Raw genomic sequence first — 23,777 nt, forward strand, 5'->3', positions numbered from 1 at the left:
GAGTGAAACTGAGCAGGTCTACCCCCGGGCCAGCGCCTGGTGAGCAGCGCAGGATCAGCGCTGTGGTCGCTGGTATTGTGAGGAGGGGAGTGAGGTAGCGAGGCAGCCGCTTATTGCAGGAGCAGCCCTGTATGTTTTTCCCCGGTCCCGGAGTTAGAGGAGCGGAAGGGGAGGCGCCGACAGGAGAGCGCGATCTCTGCTGAGGAGACACTGTACCCCTACGCATGACCGGTGGAGCCGACAGGCTCTGAGAGGAGGAGCCGGCCGGAAACGAGGGCGCGGTAAAGAGCGGCTCCTGTCAGCGGAGGTGCGCCCTGCCTGCGCCAGCCCGGAGAGCGAGTGGCTGAGCAGGCGGCAAATCTTCAATCGTCCCTTGGACAAAGGGGGACTTGGCATCACCGCTTTTCCCCGCGCCAGCACCGAGTTGAGCAGCTGGCTGGGCGGGAAGTAGCGGACTCGACAGCTGCCGGCTGGGACTTCCAGGGAGCCGTCTGTCAGCCCGGTTACCTGGAGACTTGGGCAATACAGCCCCCTCAAGCCAGTAAGGAGTGAGGGGGTGAAGGGGAAAACGGAGCACTCCCAGGGATCAATCACTTTATGAGTAAAGAGGAGTGGGGTTCAAGAAAAGGTCTTTCCCTTCTGAGGGAAGTTAGTTCTAGTACCCATAAAAAGTGCCCTGGCTCACTGTTTGTTTTCTCTTCCACTGTATTTCTTGAGGTGAGGAGTAACTTGTCGGCGCAAACCTAAATAATTGCCAGTCCAGGGAAAAGAAGCCACTTAATCAGAACCTGAGAGTAGAAGCAACTGCCAATGTGGTGTTGAAAGTACCTATGGTTTAAGGGAAGTTATAAGATCCTCATAAAGCTTACTGGTGGAAACATAGAACTTGTGTATTTCCTACACTTCTCACTGGGTGTGCACTCTCTTTGTGATTAAAGGTACAGATAAGGGAGGTAAAGGTTTAAGCACTGCAGAGAAGTCAAAGCCAGTAAAGTTTGGAGTCTAATGTAATGTAATGTGCTGTTGATGCTGGGTGATGTTATGATTTAGCAACTTAAAAGTATTACTATTAATTTCAAGACAAACTGTAAAGTACTAAACTGTGATTTCTGAAAACAAGAGAGCAAATACTATTTTTATAAACAAGCTCATATTTTTCCAAACAGTGGTGTAGTGTCATTTTTTTGTGTGTGTTATTGCGTAAATTTACTGCTGGGTGGTTTGCAACTTTCACACATGTGCCTCTAGTGAATGTGACTTACCCTAGGCCAGGCTACCCTAGGTGACCTGACATCCCAGGTTCCAACACTGGCCAAGTATACTCTTGAAGTACGGTGGACAAACATCTGCCTGTTTTTGGCAGATGTCCCACAGTGCTGAACTCTAAATTGCCACCCATAAGTCTGGCTTGCCCTCACCCCTCCAAACAACAGAGAAGGCTCTGCATTTACATGTTCTCACTTTAAGCACTTAGGGAAAAAGAGACCTGCTTTTACAGAACCTGCTTCTGGTCTAATGTAACGAGAAACTTGACAAAACGATTCTTATGCAAGGAGGCAAAGCAACACTGTTCTTATGTACAACATATGCAGAGCACTCTTTCACTAATTGGGTCGTGTTTGTGTTGTATAAGACTGCTTAGTAACTAAAGGTTTAATGCTACACTTAGTTAAGGAGAGTGACACAAGAAGAGAAATGAAGAGTCTTGTTTAACTACAGGTTAGTAGGCTTTAGAGAAGGCAGAGCTAGAGGAGAATGCAGCAATAACTCAAAGAATATATTTGACAAGGATTCACTAGCTCAGTGATGTTAACAGCAGCTATAAACACTGAACTGTGACATTATATCAGCCTTTTCTGCAGAGCAGAAATATGTGTGCTTTATTAATCATCCATCCATAAGGACTGGAGCTGCTGTCTGAGCTCTTTTTCATTCTCCTGGATTCGAAGTGAGATGGCTGGAAGCGGTGTGGGTCCAGCCCCACTGCCTTAATTACCAGCATGGGAAAAGCAGGGACGATGCAGGCAGCAACTCTCTACTGGGGAAGGAAGGAAGGAAGAGGCAAGTGAAGGCATGACATGAGTAATCATCATAACACATGTGGAAACTTGTAGGAGAACTGTAGAACCTAAGAAAGTGCCTGGCTATCTGTGAAACCCATTAAAAATGTGTGTGATTCAGGTGATCGAATCAAGATTCTTCATGAAAAATTTCTTGGTAAATATTTGTTCTATGTTAGTAATCTTAGCCTACGAGGTCGTTCAATGTTTTAATGTGTTAATTAACTGTTTGCCAATTGTACTTCACTGTTGCCATCACAGCCCTTCATTCTTTAGAAACTTGGAAAATAAACAGTATGTCAAATGGGCTATAGTATCTGTTTCAAACTTTTCAAAGCGCCTTCATGCTCCTGACAGAAAGGGATCTACTAATTGATGTACAGGTTATGCCTCCCAAAATCCATGTGTTCTTTAGTGACGAACGCCCTTGACTTCATCTGCAGTTGTTCTAGCTCCCTATTTCTGTCTGTTTACTTTTACAGATTTTGTCGTTTCTCCTACAATGAGGAGGAATTTGGGGAAGAATTTCCTATAAGGAGCATCGACAACTCCAGGTCGTATCGTTCCTTGTGGCCACTCTTTAGGTCTGAACGCTTTAGGGTGTTCCGACCACAGAGTGGTATTGTGTTTTATTTGGTCCTGACGAATGCTGAGCGGATTCATTGCTCGTACAGCAGAAACATGTTGACCGTATTTTATCACTCTTCTTTTTCACACAATTAAAGGGACTCACTGGTTCAAATTTACACAACCGTTTAGCAGTCCTGAAAAATTACTATATTTTTCGCACTTTGGTTTTAGTTAGAGCTACCCTCACATTAAAATAGTTTTGAGGAGTAGTCCATACTCTTTTTAACGCACTTTTCACCTTCTCTAGCAACTAAGGAGGACCCGATGAAGACAACTGGCTACCAGCTTTTAGCTGGGGCCTGAGGGTCCTTTTAGCTAGATCTCTGTACACGTGTACTCTATCATTCCTACTGTATTAACAGTTTCTTCTGACGCTTCAAAATACTAATTCTCTGCTCACTGCGTCTGATGTTTATATTGGCACTCTTTTGTTGTTTGGCAGTTACAACTAGCTCCCTATTCGACTAAATATTCCTGTTTTCAAATAAGTTGAGGGGAAGTAGTCCTATAGAGCATCTCAAACTTATGAGTGTTAAAACTCTGGATCGCAGCAATGAAAGACAGGCTTTCAGTGCAAAGAATATCACTTTCAACTCCAATACGTCTACGTAAAGGGAACTAATATGATCTACCAAAAAAACACTGCTGGAGAACCAGTTTTACTCTGAAGGATCCGCTGTGACCAAGAGTTATTGGCGGCAGAAAAAGGAAGACTCACACCATAAAGTTTGTCCAGTTTTGCTCCTTGTGCTTTGCCAGATGAAACTTCAAGAACGCATACTGAGGTTGGTATAGAATTTGAAGCAAGCCACCAAAATCCCAAGACTGCATTTAGTTCCTCTTTGCTGCTCCGATGAAATAGCTGGCCAGGAATGGCACTGGAACTTCATCAGTTGCAGAAAGGCAGTCACCAATCCCAGGTTCTTGGTGAAGACCCACGCGGCTGCATTGTGACCCAAGGGCAACGTCCTATGCTAGTAATGTTGGCTTCCCACCCTGAACAGGAACTACTTCCCGTGCCCCTGTAGGATGGGTATGTGGAAGTCTTAGTCCTCCAAGTACAGCAATTGTGCCTCGACCTGGGGCAAACTTAACTTTGCAGGGAGATGAACTAGTCCAAATAATTTTGTGCACAAGGACGTAGTCAATATAATATAATATAATCATCTCTTTTCTGAAAACGGAATAGGCTCTATTTTTATCTAAAAGAAGCATCTTCTCACCCTCCTGTAATGCTGCTTATGATGGCAAATTAAGTACACTTGGCCTGGGTGGGTAAAGTTGAGGGAGCTGAGCCTCTTTTGGGGATTCGGAGCAGGGTTTTGCTCTTTCCCTGAAGCATTTACTTTTCTACTGGTTATTGGGACCCGAGGAGAGCGATACATCTATGGGGGACTTTGTGAACATGTCACTTTTTATAAGTGACAGAACTAAAGAGATTTGCAGGATGCAAAAGAGGTAGCAGTCTTGGTTGTAACACGTGGGTGGTACTCTGCATTATGGTAGTGGCTGAGTCTGTCTTGTTCTCCAGCAGGAACTTGACAGTTCTGCTCTGTTCAGGCTATGTGTCCCTTAGACACAATTAAACAATTAAACTTGCACCACAGATGCAGTCCATAGCTGGTTTCGATATTACTGGCACTGGTGTTTCTAAGTTAGAAACCCACATAATGGAAACATTACACCCTGTATGTCCAGAGATGATCTGCCTCATTTTCAACATCGAAGGAGAACTCCTTTCCCTTTAGGGTCAATAGCACAATGAGCTGACTGGATGTTTGACTGTTGTTGTGATAGTTATTGCCCAGGGATATTGAAATTGCCAGTTTTGGCAAGGTAGGTTTTTCCAATGCCACAGGCCTGCTTGGCAACAGTGGACGTTTGTGGAGAAGCCAATGTTCCTACGAGACGATAAATGTCCGACATTTTTGGTGCTTCTGTACAAACTAACTTCTGAGCCTTGGCCATGATTGAACAGTGGCTCCAGAGGCAGGTACTGATCTTTGTTGTCATCATTACTAAGGTCCGACGAGGAGGCTGGGTCGGCATCTAGTTCTCCAAATGTGGCCTCTAGTGACTAAAATGGATGAGGGATAGAACCACTGAAGCATTTCTGAAATCCATCCAGGAGTGTCTCAGAGCATGTATGTGTAGTGGTGGCGTTCTAGTGTTCACGCTACGTCATCACGTAGCGTGAACGCGGCGGCCATTTTGGGTTTCCAGCGAAGGGCGCCAGATCGGGCGCCGGAGTGGGACAGAGTGGTAGCAAGCTCGGTGCTCTCCATGTGGATAAGAAGTGTGCCAATAAATACACCAGTTCACAGAGTGCAGTGCCCTGTCTTTATTAGGAGGAACCACACCTCTACAGTCGCGACGAAGGCTAGTACCTGAGGGACAGTCAACCACAGGAAGCAACCCACAGGAGCAACAGGGCAGGACAGCTACACAGCAGCACACAGACAGGCCCCACGCTGAGAGGCCAGAGGATCACGGAGAGCGCAGGAAACCACCAGAGCCAAAAGAAAAAAAGGAACCAGGTACAGGGACACTGCTCACTCCGGAGCCATAGGGGTAGAACCACCCGAACCAAGAGGGGTGAAGGGGGCAGGAAAGGTAGCTGCCCACGGCCACCGCACGCCCTGTAGAGCACCTAGGGGTGCTACAGGGTATGAAGGGTGCCCCAACTGAGCAGAAGCACTGGCCGAATCAAGGGGCAGGGAGGAAGGTGACGTAGAGAGCCCCCACCTCCAACCAGAACAGGGAGAGGAGAACAGCGCGCCAGGCAGTCCCAGGAGCCAGAATACGGTGCCAGATAAGCGCGATACCATGTGCGCGCAAGCGACTTCGGCGACAGCCCCAATACCATTTCTACCCAAACCGGGTGAACCCCTAATGAAGTGGGATGACTGGAAAGAGTACATCCTAAATTACATAGAGGTCCTGGAAGATGAAAATTAAGAGGCGTTCACGAGCAAAAGGAAAAAAGGAATTTTGCTGCACAACCTAGGCCCGGAGGGGATCAGGGTATTCATGAACTTAGTACCCAAACCCCGGCAGGACACAGACAATGATGTCTTCGCCCATGCGATTGAGGAACTCAACGAGCACTACCGGCCAGCTGTGTGTGTGTATCGATAGACCGCTACAACTTTCAACAGCGGAAACAAAGAACTGGAGAATCGATTGACGAGTATGTAGCTGCGTTAAAAAAGTTAGCGACGACATGTAAATATGGCGCACTCCATGAGGAGTTCATCAAGGACCAAATCGTGATGCACACAACAAACAAATCGGTGAAGGACAAACTATGGGCGAGCGGAGATACCTCTCTGAAAGAAGTGATCGCGATAGTGAAGAAGGCAGAGTTGGCACGGAGATGCGCAGACGCAGCAAAAAGAGAACCAGCAGCAAGGCAAATGGTAAATAAAATAGACGAAGAGGAACCCAAGGGAGGAAACAAGAACATGGGGGTGACGTACAGAGGTCCCAACAGATGGCCGGGGAAGATGGGACCACAAGGGAAGCAGACGAAAGGAGTCAAGAATCCCTGCTACCATTGTGGCAGTTTGGCTCATATAGCACATGACAAGAGATGCCCAGTGTTCCGCGCCAAGTGCATGTTCTGCGGCATAATGGGACATCACGAAAAGGTATGCTGAAGGAAAGCAGGCCGCAACACAGTGAAGTATGTAGACCAAGACCAAGAAGGCATGGAAGGGAGATGTCAAGAGGAAGAGGACGAGGTATGATGCATAGAGGATCAAGTCCTAAGTGTGGACGCCAGGAGGTCAAACAAACCATTATTGGATATACTAATAGGCGGAGTGATAAGCATTGTGGCGGACTCAGGATCGCCATACACGATAGTCCAGAGAGCAGTTTGGGCTTAGAAGTTCACGCCTCATTTGGGTCCGCAGTTGGAACCGCCAGACATCAGACCTGTCACGTACCTCGGAGACCGCATCCCAATAGTGGGGTATAGCTTGTAAATTATACGTAGCGGAAATGGGCCCATCGGTCCTAGGATGGATGGACCAAGGAGACCTGGGCATCAAGCTGGACCCTGTAGGAGCGGTACAGGTGCTGATGACGGCGCCGGAACAATGGCAAGACCTAGAAAAATGGAAAAGAGACTTCCCGAAGGTGTTTGGCGGAAAGGTCGGGAGATTGGAAAAATTCTCCCACAAGATCATCCTCAAGATGGATGCCACGCCAGTATCTCACAAAGTGAGGAATGCGCCGATCCCAGTGAGGGAAGCGGTGCAACAGGAACTACGTGAACTGGAGAGGAACGGGATAATAGAACCCATCACATGTGCGGAGTGGCTTGCACCTCTAGTGGGAGTCATGAAGCCCAACAGCAAGGTCCGGTTGTGCGTGGATCTGCGTGAATTAAACAAATGCATAGTGGTGGAAAAGTTCCCGTTACCCCGCATCGAGGAGATGATAGCAAAAACTAAAAAAAACAAATGGTACTCCACCATTGATCTAACGTCGGCGTACCACCAGATAGCATTGCACCCGGAGAGGAGGAAGCTGACGTCATTCATAACTCCCTTCGGGTGTTACCAATTCTGTAGAATGCCGTTTGGCCAACGACACCATGACACCAAGTTGGCCAGAGTACTGAATGTACTAGAGGATAAAGGACTGACTGCGGAGTGGGAGAAGTGTCGGCTAGGGATGGCCTCTGTCACCTATCTGGGACATGAAATCAGGGAACATGGTATCACACCAAAGACGGAGAACGTGAGAGCAATATGTGATGCTCCACCCCCCTCCAACAAGGAAGAAGTAAGGTCCTTCCTAGGGATGGCTGAGTATTACAGCAAGTTTGTACAACATTTTGCCACCAAGACTCACCACATGAGGCAGCTCACGAGAGAGAAAATGGCATTCACATGGACGGAGGAGACGCAGAAGGAGTTTGAATCTATCAAAAGGGATGTTGTCCAGGCCATACCCCTCCAGGGGTATGATCTGCAGGGTCATACAGTGCTGACAACAGATGCCAGCGACAAGGGGCTGGGAGCAGTCCTTATGGGGAGGAGGAACGATGGAGACACTAAGCTTCGCATCCAGAGCCCTGACAGACACGGAAAAGAAGTTTAGTGTCATCGAAAAGGAAATGCTTGCCAACTCAAAACGGACCATAAACCCTTGGTGAGAGTTCTCACATCTAATGGACATGCGAGCGCAACGCCCAGAATTGCAAAGATGACCCTCAAATTATTGGATTATCGCTATGACGTGGAATACATCCCGGGCAGCAGGAACAAGGTGGCTGACTACCTGAGCAGGGCTGCAGCAATGGAAAACGCCGATGAAGAGAAGGAAATGAGTGAAGAGATGGTGGCATTGATGGATGACCCGGAGAAGGTAATAAGCAATCAAGAGTGGAAGGATGCGTACAAGGCGGACAGGAACATCCGAGAAGTGATAGAACACATAGTTGGAGGTTGGCTTGAAAAAAAGCATCTAAACGGGAACCTGAGGAAGTATTATGAAGTGAGAGAGGAACTATCCCTGGATGACAAAGGTGTGTTTGTATACCGAGGGGATAAGGTGGTACCCCCGGAGGGGCTAATCCCGAGGCTACTGGCGATACTGCATGAAGGCCATCTAGGTATTGGAAAGACCAAATTGAGGGCCAAGCAAGGATACTTGTGGCTGGCATGGACATACAGACTGAACGCCTTGTGAGAGAGTGTGACTAATGCCAGCGTGCTGACAAAACCATGACACCATTGAGGCCGGCCTTAGGAAAATTTGCTGCTCCGACGAATCCTTGGGAGGAACTCTCCATTGATATACTAAAACCAATACTGGACGAACAAGGTACTCCAAAATACCTATGTGTCCTAGTAGACAGATACTCGAAGTAGCCGGAAATTCAGGTCCAAGAGGAGATGGATAGTGAAACCATACTTAAGTTCCTCACGGCAACCTTCCTCAGGGAAGGTATTCCCAAGTCCATATTGAGCGATAATGGTCCACAATTTACTTCAGAAAAGTGGCTAAAATACATGGAGAGGAATGGGATCATTTCCAAACATACATCCAGCGGGGAATGGACAAGTGGAACGATCCAATAGAGTATTAATGGGGTCCATCCAAGCAGCTATCATGATAGGGAAGGACTGGGAGAAGGAAATTCTACACATGATTTGGGCCTACTGCATCACGCCCACAAGCACGGGATACAGCCCCTTCCGGATTCTCAGACACAGAGATCCCTTTACTAAGGACAATTTGGCGTGGAAGGAAAAGATTGTTATGAGCAGATGGTCTCCGGCTGTAGTACAAAGGAACTTGGAAAAAGCTCAAGCTATATATACAGAACATTATAACAAAAGGAAGAATGTAAAGGACATGGCATTGGAAGAAGGAGAATCGGTGAGGGTCAAGCTGGCAGTGTTGCAGAAAAAGGGAGACAGCAAATACAGCAGGCCCCTCCAAGTCAAAGAGGTCTACGATCGAGCGGCAATGTTGAGCGATGGCAACGTGTGGTCCCAGGATCGCATGGCTCGATGCAACAAGATCTTACAATGGACTCCCGAAGATCGGGAACAAGGAGAGACAGATCGGAGTACAACAGAGAATGAGACCGTCACCCTGGAAGGAGACATGGAAGGTGCGGACCCGGTGTTGGAGCAAGGAGGCAGTGAAACCCCCAGAGCAGAGACACAGAGGTGAGAGAGGGGAGATCTGAGGTGCAGAGAGAGTCCGGGTTCGCAAGAAGGTAGAGAAAAGGAGTCTTTGGTGGCCAGTGGAAGAGAAGCAATGTCCACCCTGGTAAAATGCACGAGAGGGGGGCGTGTGATTGTAAGACCTTCCAGGGTCCGGGACTTTGAGATGGATGATGGACAATAAACCCCTAAGACTGCTTTATTCATGTGATACAAAAAGGGGGAGATATGTAGTGGTGGCGTTCTAGTGTTCATGCTACGTCATCAGTTAGCATGAACGCGGCGGCCATTTTGGGTTTCCCGCAAGGGCGCCAGATCGGGCGCCGGAGCAGGACAGAGTGGTAGCAAGCGCGGTGCTCTCTGTGTGGGTAAGAAGTATGCCAATAAATACACCAGTTCACAGAGTGCAGTGTCTTGTCTTTATTAGGAGGAACCACACCTCTACAGTATGGGACCACCAACTCAGTGAAAACCAGATCTTACAGAAGAGACAAAGTGTTTTAAGCCAAGTGATGGTAGTGAGTCAGTGAAATCTGTCCTCGGGAAGGCAGGAGCTGAGTTTCCATTGGAGGAAGCTGTCCTCAAAGCTGAGGAGACAGAACAGAAGTACCATCAGTAACCTTCAGTGGCACACTCCGCATACAAGAGAACAAGTGACAGATGAAGGACAATGCAAATGTAAAGCAAACAACTGGCCCTGAACAGCAATGGAAAAAGATAGGTAGCCTCTGACCTATTGAGCGCCATAGAACCACCATATCGGCTGAGACTTCTGAGAATCTTGTTGGTTTGCCAGGAGTCCTGCTTCTCCAAGCCTGTTTCCAGAAGGAGTTACTGGCTCAATCCTTTAGTGCAAACACAAAGTTACGCCTATATACCCAGACAGGAAGTTAGTCTCAAAGAGGTGGTATAACCGAGTCTTTAGAGCAAAAGAGGGATGCACTCAACTTCTGAGGGGGTATAATAGGTTGCCTACTAGTGAGGAAAAGAGTCACACAGCTTTAAGTTTTACTTTGACATAGGTATGCTGGCCCCTTGCCTACTGACCACACAAAAGGTGGACTTTCTCTGGGTAGAATACCTTTCTGCATCACAGTTATGAATAGAGCAGGGGACCGCACATGAATTCACTTTCTGATTATGCTTCCTAATGATGACATTTTATTTCCGTTTCTTGATGTAGTGAACGACTCACTCCAGAAGGAGTATCTCAACACTGTGCTGATCAGGCAAGCTGTGACATTCTAAAACAACCAAGTTTTTAACATGTTCTTGCAGTTATAAAATATGGTCAGGTACAAAGATGAAGATGGAGTCTATCCCAATGATATTGGGCCATATACAAAAAGATCTGTCCCCAAATCTTGAGGTGCAAAGGCGTGGGGTGTGCAAGAGCACTTGTTTGAGCACCTTAACTGTCTGGATGGCTGATAGTCATTAAGTAGTGAGTGAAGACAGACTCAACAGGCCTTGTGAAGAGTCTTATGCGTCAGAGAGCAGATTTTGAAAAAAAGTCTGCATTCTGATAGGCAGCCAGTGCAATTTTCTTAAAATGGGGGTAGAAGACGACCATGCGGATAAATTGCAGATCAGCCATGTGGCTGTGTTCTGTACTATCTGCAGCTTGTTCAGCAGGGTGTCATTGACTTCTACCGGTAGAGCATTCCCATAGTCCAGGTGACTGGTTATGAGAGCCTGGATGAGGGTTTTTCTAGAAATGTCAGGGAGCCAAGGGAAAACTTTTTTTAGGAGCTTCATTGTGGTGAAGCAGGTGCTACATGTGGCATTGACTTGATCTTTAATGGACAGTCATGCTTGGACATCAAACGTTTACTGCAAAATCAGTGTAACTTTAATCAGCAAGCAAGTCATTGGTTATAAAACGACCTCACAATGAAAGTAGCATATAGAGCTCAGGGAGTTCACCAAACTGATGACCCAAAAGATAGGAGTATGGAGCATTGTGGCATAAGCTAGCTCCACTGAAGGCAGAAGAGAGAAAAGGAAAGCATAGAAAGACTCAAAGATCAAAAATGATATTCAGCCATGCATGGGAAATAACTGAGTGCAAAATGGGTTCATTCTGAGCCACAGAATTTAGGGTTCAATTCCAAGGTAGACGGAGTGATGTCGGACTGGTTAGATATTGTCCTGCTCGATTCCAAGGCTCAACTGGCGTGGGCCAGAAATTAGAAAATGCATCAGATATGGGCCAAACATTAGTATTGTCCAGTAAGTTGTGTGGAGATATCAGTCACAAACAGTACATTCAAGTATAGAACATCCTCCTGCAGTTAATAGCTACACCTCAGAATGGGGGATTTTGCCAGTGAGGATGGGTATATGCCACTTACATGTGTTTATCGTACTATCAGGAAAAGCTGCGTTTAAATGCATTTTTAAATTGTTTGTAGTCCCACCACCAGTAGGCGTGGGAGCCACAAAGTTGACAATGGGACAGTACCGGAAGATAAGTGTTGTCTCTAAATGAAATGACAGTCATACAAATGTTATACAAATGTTTCGGTACAATGTTTTGCTGGTAAGATAGCTCAGTGGGATGTCCGCTTCAGCAATATGTGTGCAGACTGAAGCTAAAGCTGGTCCACTCTGTGGTCCTTCCAAGAGCAACAGAATGGTGTCACAAATAATAGGAGCTACTATAGAACTATCATGCTGCACATCAGTAAAAGTAATCATACCCAAAGTACCTTTCTTACAGATTAGGAGGTGCATTTCCTGAGAGAAAATAAAAGGGTTTCTCCCCCATTAAACCAGTATCCCTTGCATCCCTTACTTGCCTTTTAATATGGCTCAGTACATATGTGAATCTTTTACTGTTGCTACAATAGACTAAGACAAGCAAAGATCTCATATATTGTGTTCATATTAGGATGATGGGATCTGGAAATAAACAGATTCTACCAGGTGGCCTACCACTGGCACAAGAACCAAACTAAAAATTGAAAGGCCTATAGAATATGTAATGTGTTCCTAAAGTGCTGTATTGAGAGTCGGGTAGAGCGGCGAGCAAATGCCAAATAATCTTTGGCTGCAAGTGACAGGGCTTTGTGACTGCTCTAATTTGGTGGCAGAATGACACCTTTTCATTGATAGTAGCTCTGGTTTCTGATGCTTAAGGATGTGGTTTGGAAACAAAATGCAAAGCATTTGACTAGAATGTAGTCATTATTCTCCACACATCAAACCAACGCTTTCATTTTCAGGATGTTGACTAGACTGGTGCTTCTCAACTGTGTATGATCACTTGCAACTTCTGTTGGTCACCAATGTATACCCTACACCCTTATTGGCAAGACAGGCAGGTGCTTCTAAAAAGATCTCTCTCATTACTGAGCCTAAGGTCTGTGTCTCAGGATGCAGGACCTCTACATCGCAAGATTCATTCGGAAAATTGGGGTGGCGTATTCCTATGGCGTCAGAGACCAAGTGGTATCTGAGTTCAAGGACTGAGAAGCCATACTTTTCTATACTTATGTTTTATACCAATTGCTGGCCTCTTCCATGACTGTGCTTAGTTGTCAGAACCCTTAAATGTACCTTCTTGCATTGGAGGGTAGACTCTCTTTGAACTCCTGCTACAAGCCGATACAGACATATTGGATTCATTAACTTCTTCCACTGTCTGGTTGTTAGGATGTGATAGGCATGGAAGACTAAGTTACAATGCAGATATACACATCGAGACAATCTAGAAAAAATATTGGAAATAAAGTGATTATCACTAGCTGTGGCTGCTAGTGGAATTCAGATAGATCATATCTAAAGCATTGTCCTGAATAAGTTAGAAGCACTTGGTACTCTCTATAAATGATAATACACCAGCTGCCTAAGGGCCTGATTTAGAGTTTGTTGGGTGGGATACTTGATCATAAAAGTGATGGATATCCCGTCATAATACAAGTGCATTACATCCTATGGTACTTGTAATACGGTGGACGGGATCCCATCAATGTGTTCAATGAATGAAGTGAATGCAGTGAGCCAGTAAAGGTAATATTTGCAAGGTACTGATCCTCAGTTTTGCCAAGAGGGAAAATTCTGTCTTTCAAATTAGTCCATCTTGTTGGTATTCAATCCCAAGTTTTCATCCTTTATTACGGACTCTTTACTGTAGAGATCAACAATAATACTTTAGGCTTGATTATGGTCTTTTTGATTTTTTGTGTTTATTAGAATTATTTTATTTATTATTTTATTTATTTACTTATTTTATTTATTCCATTTGTATGGCGCAACAGCTACCCTGAGGGTTTCCCGGCGCCTTGGATCAAAACATTCCATAGGGTCATAGATTCATAGTATCATTCTTGGTTGAAAAGCCATGCTTTGACACCTTTCCTAAATTTCATATAGTTAGGTTCAAGGCACAGATTAAGCGGGATTGAGTTCCATAGTGCTGGCGCCAAGTAACCAAAGGAGCGTCCTCCTAGTCTTGCTCGCCTGAATCTAGGAACATCAAATCTCTCCTGATGGATAGATCGGAGGTTCCGGGTCGGGATGTATTTATGGACCAGTTTGCACAGATAAGCTGGTGCTTCTCCTATGTTTATTTTGTACATGAAACATAGCGCCTTAAATTTAACTCTGTTGCCCATCTTGAGCCAATGTAAATTACGTAGATGTTCCGATACATGTGCTCGTCTAGGTAGATGGAGAAGTATCCTGGCTGCCGCATTTTGCACGACCTGAAGTCGGCGTATAATTTCCTTGTTGGCCCCCAAGAACAAAATGTTACCATAGTCCAGCCTTGACCCAATCAATGCTTGCACTACAGTTCTGTGCCCCTTCCGTGAGTTGCCACAAGATTTTTCTCAACCACTTGAGAATGGCGAAGCAGACTGATGCTGTTTTAGTGACCTGGGTACGCATTGTCAATTTGTCATCTATTATTACTCGTAAATTACGAGCTGACGTGACTGCTCTCGGGAGAGGCCCCATTTCAATAGGCCAATGAACTGGCCCCCAAATATCTTTCTGGTCCCCGAATATGAGCAGTTCGGTTTTGTCTCCATTCTGTTTTAATTTTTTGGAGTGCATCCATTGCGCCATGCTCTGTAATCCGGAGTGAAGGGAAGAGGGAGTCTTTGTCGGCTATGTACGCAAGAGGGGCAATGTAAATATGAAATAACAGGGGGCTCAGGATTGACCCTTGAGGAACTCCATGTGGGGAAGTTAAGATCTCGGAGGAGTTATTTTTGGAAAATACCTGGTATGTTCAGTGTTTCTTCAATCCATTGGTCTGCCCAGTGCCCACTGAAATTCCTAAGTATGTTTGCAAGGATAAAAGTGAGGATATATGGTTTTGTGCCAACAAACAATTTCGTATTTTAGTTGGGGGGGGGGGAGAGAGAAGAGAGAGAGAAAAGAGAGAGAGAGAGAGAGAGAAAAGAGAGAGAGAGAGAGAGAGAGAGAGAGAGAGAGAGAGAGAGAGAGAGAGAGAGAGAGAGAGAGAGAGAGAGAGAGAGAGAGATTTAGTCATTGTTGTTGCTATATTATAAGCCAAATGCGTACATGCATTATCATTTTGTAGAATATTTAGTCTGGAAATGTTTATAATTGGTAACAGTCTTTGGTCTATGCAGATTAATTATAATAAGAATTGGGAGCTACTGAAAGGCACATGGCCCATTTTGCTGGCATAGTTGTTTTTTTTCTCCACAATTTATGAGTATCCCCAACCTGTCTTTCAATATCACCCAGAAGGGTACTGGCTCCAAGGCGGAAGAGGGTAGGTTGCAGCCATTCTTCTCCTAGCTCTTCCTTCATAAGAGACAGCCAGGCAAGGGCCTCCTTTGCACTGCGAATTCCTCCTGCAGGTTTGAATCCAACCTAAAAAACAAAAAATTCCTGTTGTAAAACATTTTAATGTTTGTGGGTTGATGGGTGATAGGAAGCATCGGGCAGTTGCGATCACATTTGCTCTTAACACCTCACTTTAAAAATAACCGATGACTAATACGCCACATGGGTGGATGCTACAGACTCTCAAGACTTGCAATTCTAGGGAATTCAAATGCGAATAACAAATTAACAATGGAAGGGCTCCATTGCATTTCCCACGTTTAGAGCCTGAACAGAACAATGCCATACAAAATGCAGGCCCCTTCCTGGTTTAGCATATTGATGTCATGTGCACTAGGGCCTTCTTGCTTCTGGCCGGACTTTGAACAGGAAGTACGCAATGATATAGAAGGTGGTAAAGTGTGGTTAATGTGAAGTATGATGTAACATGCAGTGTGTGTATGCGGAGGACTAAAGTATTGCTGGATAGCATCGCTGGTGTGAAGTACTTCATTTTGCATGCTCCTGAGCTGGGGAAGGCGCTTAAACTGGGGATGAGTAAAGGATAGGTGGCCAAGTAAACAAGACTGCTCTCTCTCACTGAGAGATTGCAACAATACAGCAAACTCATTGTACCTGCCACGTGTGGAGTCAAAGCTCTGCTCCAGCCCATACCAGTATCCCAGAGGAAATTGAAGGCCCTACAGAGGAGCATACTGAAACACCCGCCAAACTAGCGACAAGGGTGTTTACGGAAGCACCCTACATACAGAGGAACTACTCCAATGAAGCCAGGTATAACATTCACATCAACAAGGTACAAGAAACAGAGAACGCACTCAACATCACAGGCGATTGAAACATACTGTGACATATGCTCCAAAGGCAACTTCTGCTGGCAGGAGTAGCGGAGTCAGCGTGCATCACGACTACCTGATATGCACGTGCCAACGCAATGGCAGCAGAAGGAAGCTTGAAATATAATGCAGCCGTGTTCCTGCAGCCACCACCGCTTTACAACACTTCTAAGAAATAGAACATTGGTGCCAGGTGGGCTGCATGGATATAAACCTTTGACGACTTCATAGATGCACTAGAGGAAGAAGATCGTTAAATATTTGAAAACCCTTGCAGGTGATGGAGTGAAAGAAGTTTTAAAGAAAATCTCACAGATTGACTTAAATTCGTACCAAAAGGTAAAAGAAGCGTTGGAGGCCAAATTCAACCTTATGCCGAATGTCAACTATGAAAGGTATATCTTCAACCAAGCATGAAAAAAGAATGGTGAAAAAATGGACGAGTTTGTTGGAAGACTTAATGTACTCATTAAACATTACAAGTTCTCGGACTTCACTGACGAAGAAACCATGCGCCTCAGAGTCATTGATGGTTGCCTTTCAGATTCATTTATAAGGCACATGCTGAAAGAAACAGTCTAGGAAAAATGCTGATGGCTGCCAGAGCAGAAGACCGAGCAGATTGACATGCTGCTTACATGGAAGCAGGAACAGCACACAATGAATTGGCACTGTTTGTGAAAAGCAAGAATAAACACAAGTGGAAGAAAAGCCTTCAAATAAGATGCAAGAAAAAAGGATTGACAAGCTATCAAACTATTGATAAGAATTAGGCTGAACCAAAAAGCGCTGTAAATATTGCTATTTCCCACAATGGGTCTTTCAGGATTTAACTATCAAGAAAGCCCTCACTTTCATAGTCTTGCATGAGGAGATTTACATACAAGTTCATGGAACAACACCAAGGAATTCCATGTTTTTTTTACTTATGAGTAATTAACTATAAGGGGCAGCTATACTCTCAAAGTAAAGGATGTTGTAACGGCTAATAATTTATAAAAATGAAGGTACACATAAGACCTTTCCCTACAACATTGGCAAGTTTTCATGAGAGTGCAACACAATCAATTGCTTGAGGAAGCAATGCTAGAATCAGTAACTGTACAAATGCATTTATGGTTGTTTAGCAACATGGCCCTTTGTTTTACTTCCCTAACAGAGGTTTGTGTGACGTCTTAAGCCTTGAAACAGGAATAATGAATGAAAGTAGCAAAGTCAAGTTTCGTGTAGGATCCTTTTAGAACTGTGATGGAGAAGTCCCAAAACAATCGCCACAGGACTTGAGTATCTGGGAGAGAATGTTATAAAGAAAAGATTTACATGACAATAGATTAATACATTATTTAACGCAGAGATTTACGTGGTGCAGCACAACAATCTAAATGACCTCCAATGGCTTCCTAATGTACTTGGCAATAGCATCAGATTATGAAAGGGTGCATGTTTAGTATCTGTTGGACCTGGCCATTTCTACAGGGTCATCTCCAGAGTTTTTTGCCTTTCTCCTCCTATTTTTGCTGAGTTTGTTTTTGTTGGCCATAGGACTCTATGCACTTTACTACTGCTAAGCAGTGCTAAATAAATACTTGTGCTCTCAGCTCAAAACAAGTTAACATCGGCTTATACCCAATTGACATATTTAATTTACTTATAAGTCCTTAGTAAAGTGCACTACATGTGCCTAGGGTCTGCAAATTAAATGCTACAAGTTCCCTGCAGCACTGATTGTGCAACCGCCTAGAGTAGCACTTTAAACACGTCTCAGGTCTTCCATTGCAACCTATGTGTGCAATTTTAAACTGCTATTTCGACTTGGCAAAATAAACCTTTTGCCAGGCCCGAACCTTCCTTTTTAATACATGTAAGTCTCTGTTAGGGTAGGCACTAGACAGCCCAGAGGGCAGTGTGCAATATATTTAAAAAGTAGGGCATGTACTTTTAAGTTTTACAAATCTTACATTTGTTTGTCAACACTGTCAGGCCTGGCTCTCCCATAGGATAACACTGGAGTTGTCTTATTACATTTTAGAAGTGTATTTTCCAAATGGGAAAAGATAACTGGTTCATGTTTGGTATCTCTGAAATCCTAATTTAAAGTACTAACTTATATTTAACACAATGCTTCTATGTTAAGCCTAACTTCTTGGTGCCAAGCTACCAGGGGGTTGAGCACAGGTTTATTTGGGCTTGACCTATGCCTTACCCTGACTAGTGATGGAGCAAGGTTTCGCACGTAAAGAGACTTGCTCGTATTCAATCTTCTCGAAATAACGTATAATCACTAATAAACATGTTTCGTATTACTAATACTGCACCACACGACCTTTCTAGTATCTAGGGGAAGCTTTCTTATGTGCTTTTACTAACAGTAACTCGAGTGACCTAATATGGCAGCCGCAACGCGGGAACTTTTCTGCACATGCGTCTGTCACACATGTGACATGACGTACTCTCTGCTTTGGTGGGAAAACTTTGCTTTTGAGCACTAGAACTAAAGATGGCTGCTCTATGTTTCACAAGCTGATGCTTGCACTGCTGCTCGTACTAAACCCTGTTTGTTCTGCCTAACCACTACTGCTATAGTGAAAATAAAGTAATGCAAATAGAGTAGAGATAAGTGGTATACAGTGAATTCATTTAATCTTTGTTAAAATTATTTCTCTTTGACTTTGTTACTAGCTCATATTTGGGCCTCATTTGTCATTGCTGAACTCCATTTTGGGACTTTCAACGCGCATGTGCCGAAATCCCTTGAGTCCACACCCATGGCATTGAAACTCTGCCAACGACTGTCTTGCCAGAGATGCGCCTGGAAAGTTCACCTTATGAACTCTCCAGAAGAATAAGAAAAAACAAATGTTATAAATTGTATATCTTTTGCTACAATAATGCTGGGTGGAATAACATTCATGGGAAAGAAAATTATGGGTGGGAACGAGATCCGTATTAATGAATGAAAATTATCTCATACTGGTATGGTGTGATGACCTCTCCTTCTTTTGACCAATCAAATTGAGGGAATACACACATTTGCAACATTGGGTGGCAGTACACTGCCCTGGAAAATGGTATAACTAAGGTGAGCTTAGCTAGTTTCATTATCCAACTTGTCCGAATAGCTGACCTGTCACTGACCCAACGTACTCAATAGGCGATCGAGAGCAGAGGTGCTGGTGGAGGACTCTGAAAGAAGATTCGATAACCCAATCGGGGTTCTGGGAAGGAGTTCGATAACCCAATCTGGGTGCGACTGTTAGCTGCAGCGAGGGGTGTGACGCTGGCGTTGCACTTTAGCTGTGGTTGCCGGCCCTGACCTGTTGTGGTCCTTTCCTGATCCAATTTGACCGTACTTGCCCTGATTTTTGTCTGCACCTGTCCTGTCGGCACCTGAATTATCGGGGGTCCTGTCCTTTATCCTGGCCTGTGCCCAGGGTTGGTTTTCACACCATTCTAGGTAAATATATTTCTGTGGGTATTTCATTGTGCTGTTTCCCTTTTCTTACCTTCCTATGTTTCAATGCTTAAAGAAAGTTTCGTAATATTTGCACATCGTCTTGCTCCGATTATTTTCTTCTTAATCGAACGAGCTTTAATTGAATTGGTATGGACTTAGACATTTCAGAATTTACATAGATAAAGTGTTCAAACTTTTCCTGAGTCTGTGGTTATTTTATGAATGCGAATGTTTATTTTCTACCTATTATGCTATCCCCCTTGGATAGCATAATAGGACTATAATTACCGGTGACAAGGATTGGTAAGTCAATGGTATAGATCCTAAATGGTTAATTAAAATTCTGATTAGAGTAGGGTAACCTGTTCAAAGTGTGTATGTTTTTATGGGCCCAGGTGAGTATGGTAAAACGAGCAGGTGAGCCCGCGCTGCATCAGTATTCTTTTGGTAGCAGCATGATGGTTAGAGTTTAGTTAAGATAGGTAGTTAGATTATTGATTTGTACTGAATTTATGTATTAACCAAAACACAGTTTGTATTGTTCTATGTATGTTTGGAATCCCCGGGGGCAGAATAGAGGGTGGTAAATGGAAGCTACACTGAAGTGAGGTCACTTGCCTAAGGAATTAGGTGCATAAAAGTTAGGTATAACTTGAAGCACTGGTTAGAGATTTTCTGTATAAATGTGTGAATAAATGATAGTAAAGGAGTTCCCTGGTGAAACTTTGGCCTTATATCACCTAGAAAGGGTAAGCCTGAGGGAGTAACAGGTTCTCTGATGCTTGTGTGAAGAGTAAGAGGAAGGGATTTACTCGCAGCGAAAGAAATGAATCTTTCCTCTGAATTTAGTCACTTAGGCACAGTGGCGATCGTTTTTACGTTGTTAATTAATGAATATTGCTTAAAAAGTGAAAAGAAGTTTTCGTATTACCATGCAACCGAGGGAGTCAGTTGCAGAGCTGCGCTGACGTCACCTAGAGCTGCACTGGTATTCGTTGAGACAGCGGGGGTATAGCGGAGGTAATAATTGTAAAGGAGGGGTGAGTACAGGAGCGTGAGAACTTGTCTAATGAGAAAAGCTGTGCAATTATTGGTTGAAATTTATTTGAAATCTAAACACTGGTTATTGAAAATAAAAAGCGCACTGGTATTGGTGAAGTATTTAATAATCAATTGAGTGTAGCTGCATATAAATTTTATCGGTGCAAATTATATGTGGCATCTAGATCAAACAGTTATCGGAAATGGACCCAATAGGAGGAACTTAGAGTTTGCGCAAGAGCAATACATAAGAGGAAGACCTCTTATCATGTACGGAGAGAAAATAAAAATGTCGCGTTTTAGGAAAATTAAGAATTTCTTTAAGAAAGATAAAATAATTAAAAAGAGAGAAGGGATTATTATTCCACCACCAAATACGCCCGCATCATACATGATGGTAGAAAGGGGCTATCACACTTGTGTGTGGTTAGAGAATTGGATGGAGTACACCAAAGATGATGGTGTTTTGGCATTTCCAGAAAATGGTGCTTTTAATGGCAGAATTTTGTACAACTTGAGAACACGCATGAATGAATGAATGAATCCTAGACCTAGATTGACCCAGTATGAAGCATTAGAAGAACGGGAAACTGAGGCTTTTGAGCGAGATAGACCCAGAAGTGACAGAAATTGGAGTAAATTCTCTCCTAGATTTCCTAAAGAAACCAGAGATAAGCAAATGAAGAAATGGAGACAGGCTATGCTAGTGGAAGGATTATATCCTGTACTAACGTTAGAATAACCCTCAGGAAGCAAGTCCACAGAGAAAAGGAAGAATGTAATCACTAGTGGTGACTCAGATGATGAATATTTGGAGGATTTGTTAATGAAAAATCCGCCACCATACCATGAGGAAGCAAGTAGAGCTAACCCTCGTGCCCCGTTTTTAACACCACCTTTGGTTCCACATGTGGTACATGAGCCTTCACTAGAAAAGGTCTTACAAGAACGAGAAAGAGAGGCAATAAATAAACAGAGAAACTAATTAATTCAGAAAATTTCCCAGTTAAATACAAGTCCTGAAGCCTTGACTATACCTATCACTATAGGTCCTGTTGTTCCCTTATACGGAGATAAACAAATCTGTCCTAAAACTCCTGTTCTGACCACGCCTGTAGTAAAGCCCAGAAAAGAAACCTTGATTGTTGATGACCAAGCAAGTGAGTGCGAGTCAGTAATCTCCCTTATGGATTTACCTATAAGAGAACCCGGAGGTAGCTCAAACAGGAAAAACACTCCCGGAAGCCATAGAGAGGTAAGGATGGAAACATCCTCAGGTACAAGAAGTGCTATTGTAGTAACCCCAGAAGAAATAGAAAGGTGGTCTCGAGAAATAGAAAAGCAAAAATCACAGCCAAAAGCATTGGATATTTTTTAATTAAGAGTTGAATTGTAAGAATTGCTTGCTGGAAATATGGGGTTAGATCAATGAAATACATTCAGTGAAGATGAATTGTTGTTTATATGTCTGAGTATTACTCGAAATACAAAAAATTTCCATGGAAAATTAATGAATTTGTCTTTGGAAATGGGAATTGATATTGGAAAATCTAAAGTGTTGCAGAAACCTTATCGAGCTGAATTTTCTGACAAAGGTTTAGAAAACATGAATGTGTCAGGACGAGAAGTGCAAATAAAGGAGTTACTGCCACTATTGCAAAAGTAGTGTGATTTAGATAAGTTGAAAGCCAGATGAACAAAGAAAAAGGAGGAAGCCCAAGCGAAAAAAACTACAACTGAGTATCTATTAAAAGAACCAGAAAAAGTAGGAAGATTGTGTCCAATGAGAGAAGTGCCAGGAGGAGGATATGTATATGTCCCATGGTCCAGACAGGATATTTTATCATTTACAAATGATTTACCCAAACTAAGAGAGAAACCTGTAGAGTGGTAAAGGCAAGTCAAAAGATTTGTAAAGGTCTCAAAAGTATTGTTGAAAGATTTAGATGGGTTATTTGATATTGTAGTACCGGCAGATTTATGGACAGAATGTCCGGTGATGAATACCCCAGAGATACAAAGACAGGAGCACCATCAGATGAAGTAATGAAAAATACCATCAAGTCATAACCTTCCTGAAAGGAAAAGTACCCCCAAAAGAAACAGATTGGACAAGAATACACAGAACTATCCAAAATAAAGATGAATCAGTACATGCATATTATGAGCGCCTTTAACAGGTATTCAAGCAGTACAGTGGGTTGGAAAACATTAATACGAAAGACATGACACATATTATTTATCAGTTTCTGTTAGGGTTAAAACCAGAAATTTCGCAAATGATTAGAGATCATAAAATCTGCTGGCAGGCCAAACCTGTTGATGAAATACTCAAGTATGCAAAATATTGTGGGGATGAAATTGACAATAAACGAAAGAATTTAGAAGAAAAGGTAATGTGGGCACAAGTAAAGTTAGCAGAACAGCAAGTTGAATCGATTAAAAAATAATCAGAATCAAGGAGATGGAATTGGGGGTAAACCGAGAGGAAGAATGAACAGAGAGCAGGCAAAGAAAAAGTTTCCTTGTCATGGGTGTGGAAAAATGGTGCATTGGAGGAACAAGTGTAAGGCTTTGTTGAACAATAATGTCCAAACTGACAATTTGAATCTACAGACTCAGAATGGGGTGTCAAGGAAGCAACAGGTAATACAGAACCAGTTACCACTTGCACCTATGCCAGATTCTGGGAGCCAAGCTAAATATAGTGTGGATACCACAAATTGGGAGAGAAGTGGAAGGAGAGACGCAGTGACATCGCAATTTCTTTTGAGTGACGCATTTTTTGAGGAAGATAGTTACTGAGGGTTCCCGAGAGGGGAGGACAAGGAATGCGTGCTTGGTGCATCCTTGCCGGTTGATCAGTCAGGTCCATACATTGAGGGAAAGGTTGAGGGAAATGATGTTACCTTTTTGTTGGATACTGGCGCTACCCGTTCTACTGTGAGAACAGCAGACGTTCCAAACCTACACCTCTCGGGAGAATAGATCCAAGTAGTGGGTGTTTCTAATAAACAAATTAGTACCCCTGTTACAGAACCTACGGAAATCAGAATAGGTAATTTTAAAGAAAGGCACAAATTTGTAGTGTGCGCCTCCAGTCCAGTGAACCTACTAGGTAGGGACTTACTGTGTAAAATGAATTGCACAATCTTTTGTACCCCAAGTGGTGTTGACATTCAAACCCCAGACGAAGATTGAGTTTATAAATTAATGTTAGCCAAACAAGAAACTGAAAATA

The 23,777-nt window shown here is 43.7% G+C and overlaps 1 protein-coding gene across 5 annotated transcripts in view; it reads right to left on the reverse strand.

Moving 5' to 3' along the window:
* The window catches only part of DERA (deoxyribose-phosphate aldolase), a 357,107-nt gene that overhangs the window by 16,754 nt on the left and 316,576 nt on the right, over positions 1–23,777 (reverse strand). For all 5 annotated transcript variants that reach the window (XR_015295847.1, XR_015295846.1, XR_015295849.1 and 2 more), the window contains exon 8: positions 15,083–15,232. Coding sequence is in view for 2 of the 5 variants with exons in the window: in XM_086920854.1 (XP_086776980.1) it covers positions 15,083–15,232 (150 nt within the window). In the remaining 3 variants the exon portion in view is untranslated. The remainder of the gene's footprint in view (positions 1–15,082; positions 15,233–23,777) is intronic.

The sequence above is a fragment of the Lissotriton vulgaris genome, chromosome 1_1 (assembly GCF_964263255.1).
Source record: "Lissotriton vulgaris chromosome 1_1, aLisVul1.2, whole genome shotgun sequence".
Classification (NCBI taxonomy): domain Eukaryota; kingdom Metazoa; phylum Chordata; class Amphibia; order Caudata; family Salamandridae; genus Lissotriton; species Lissotriton vulgaris.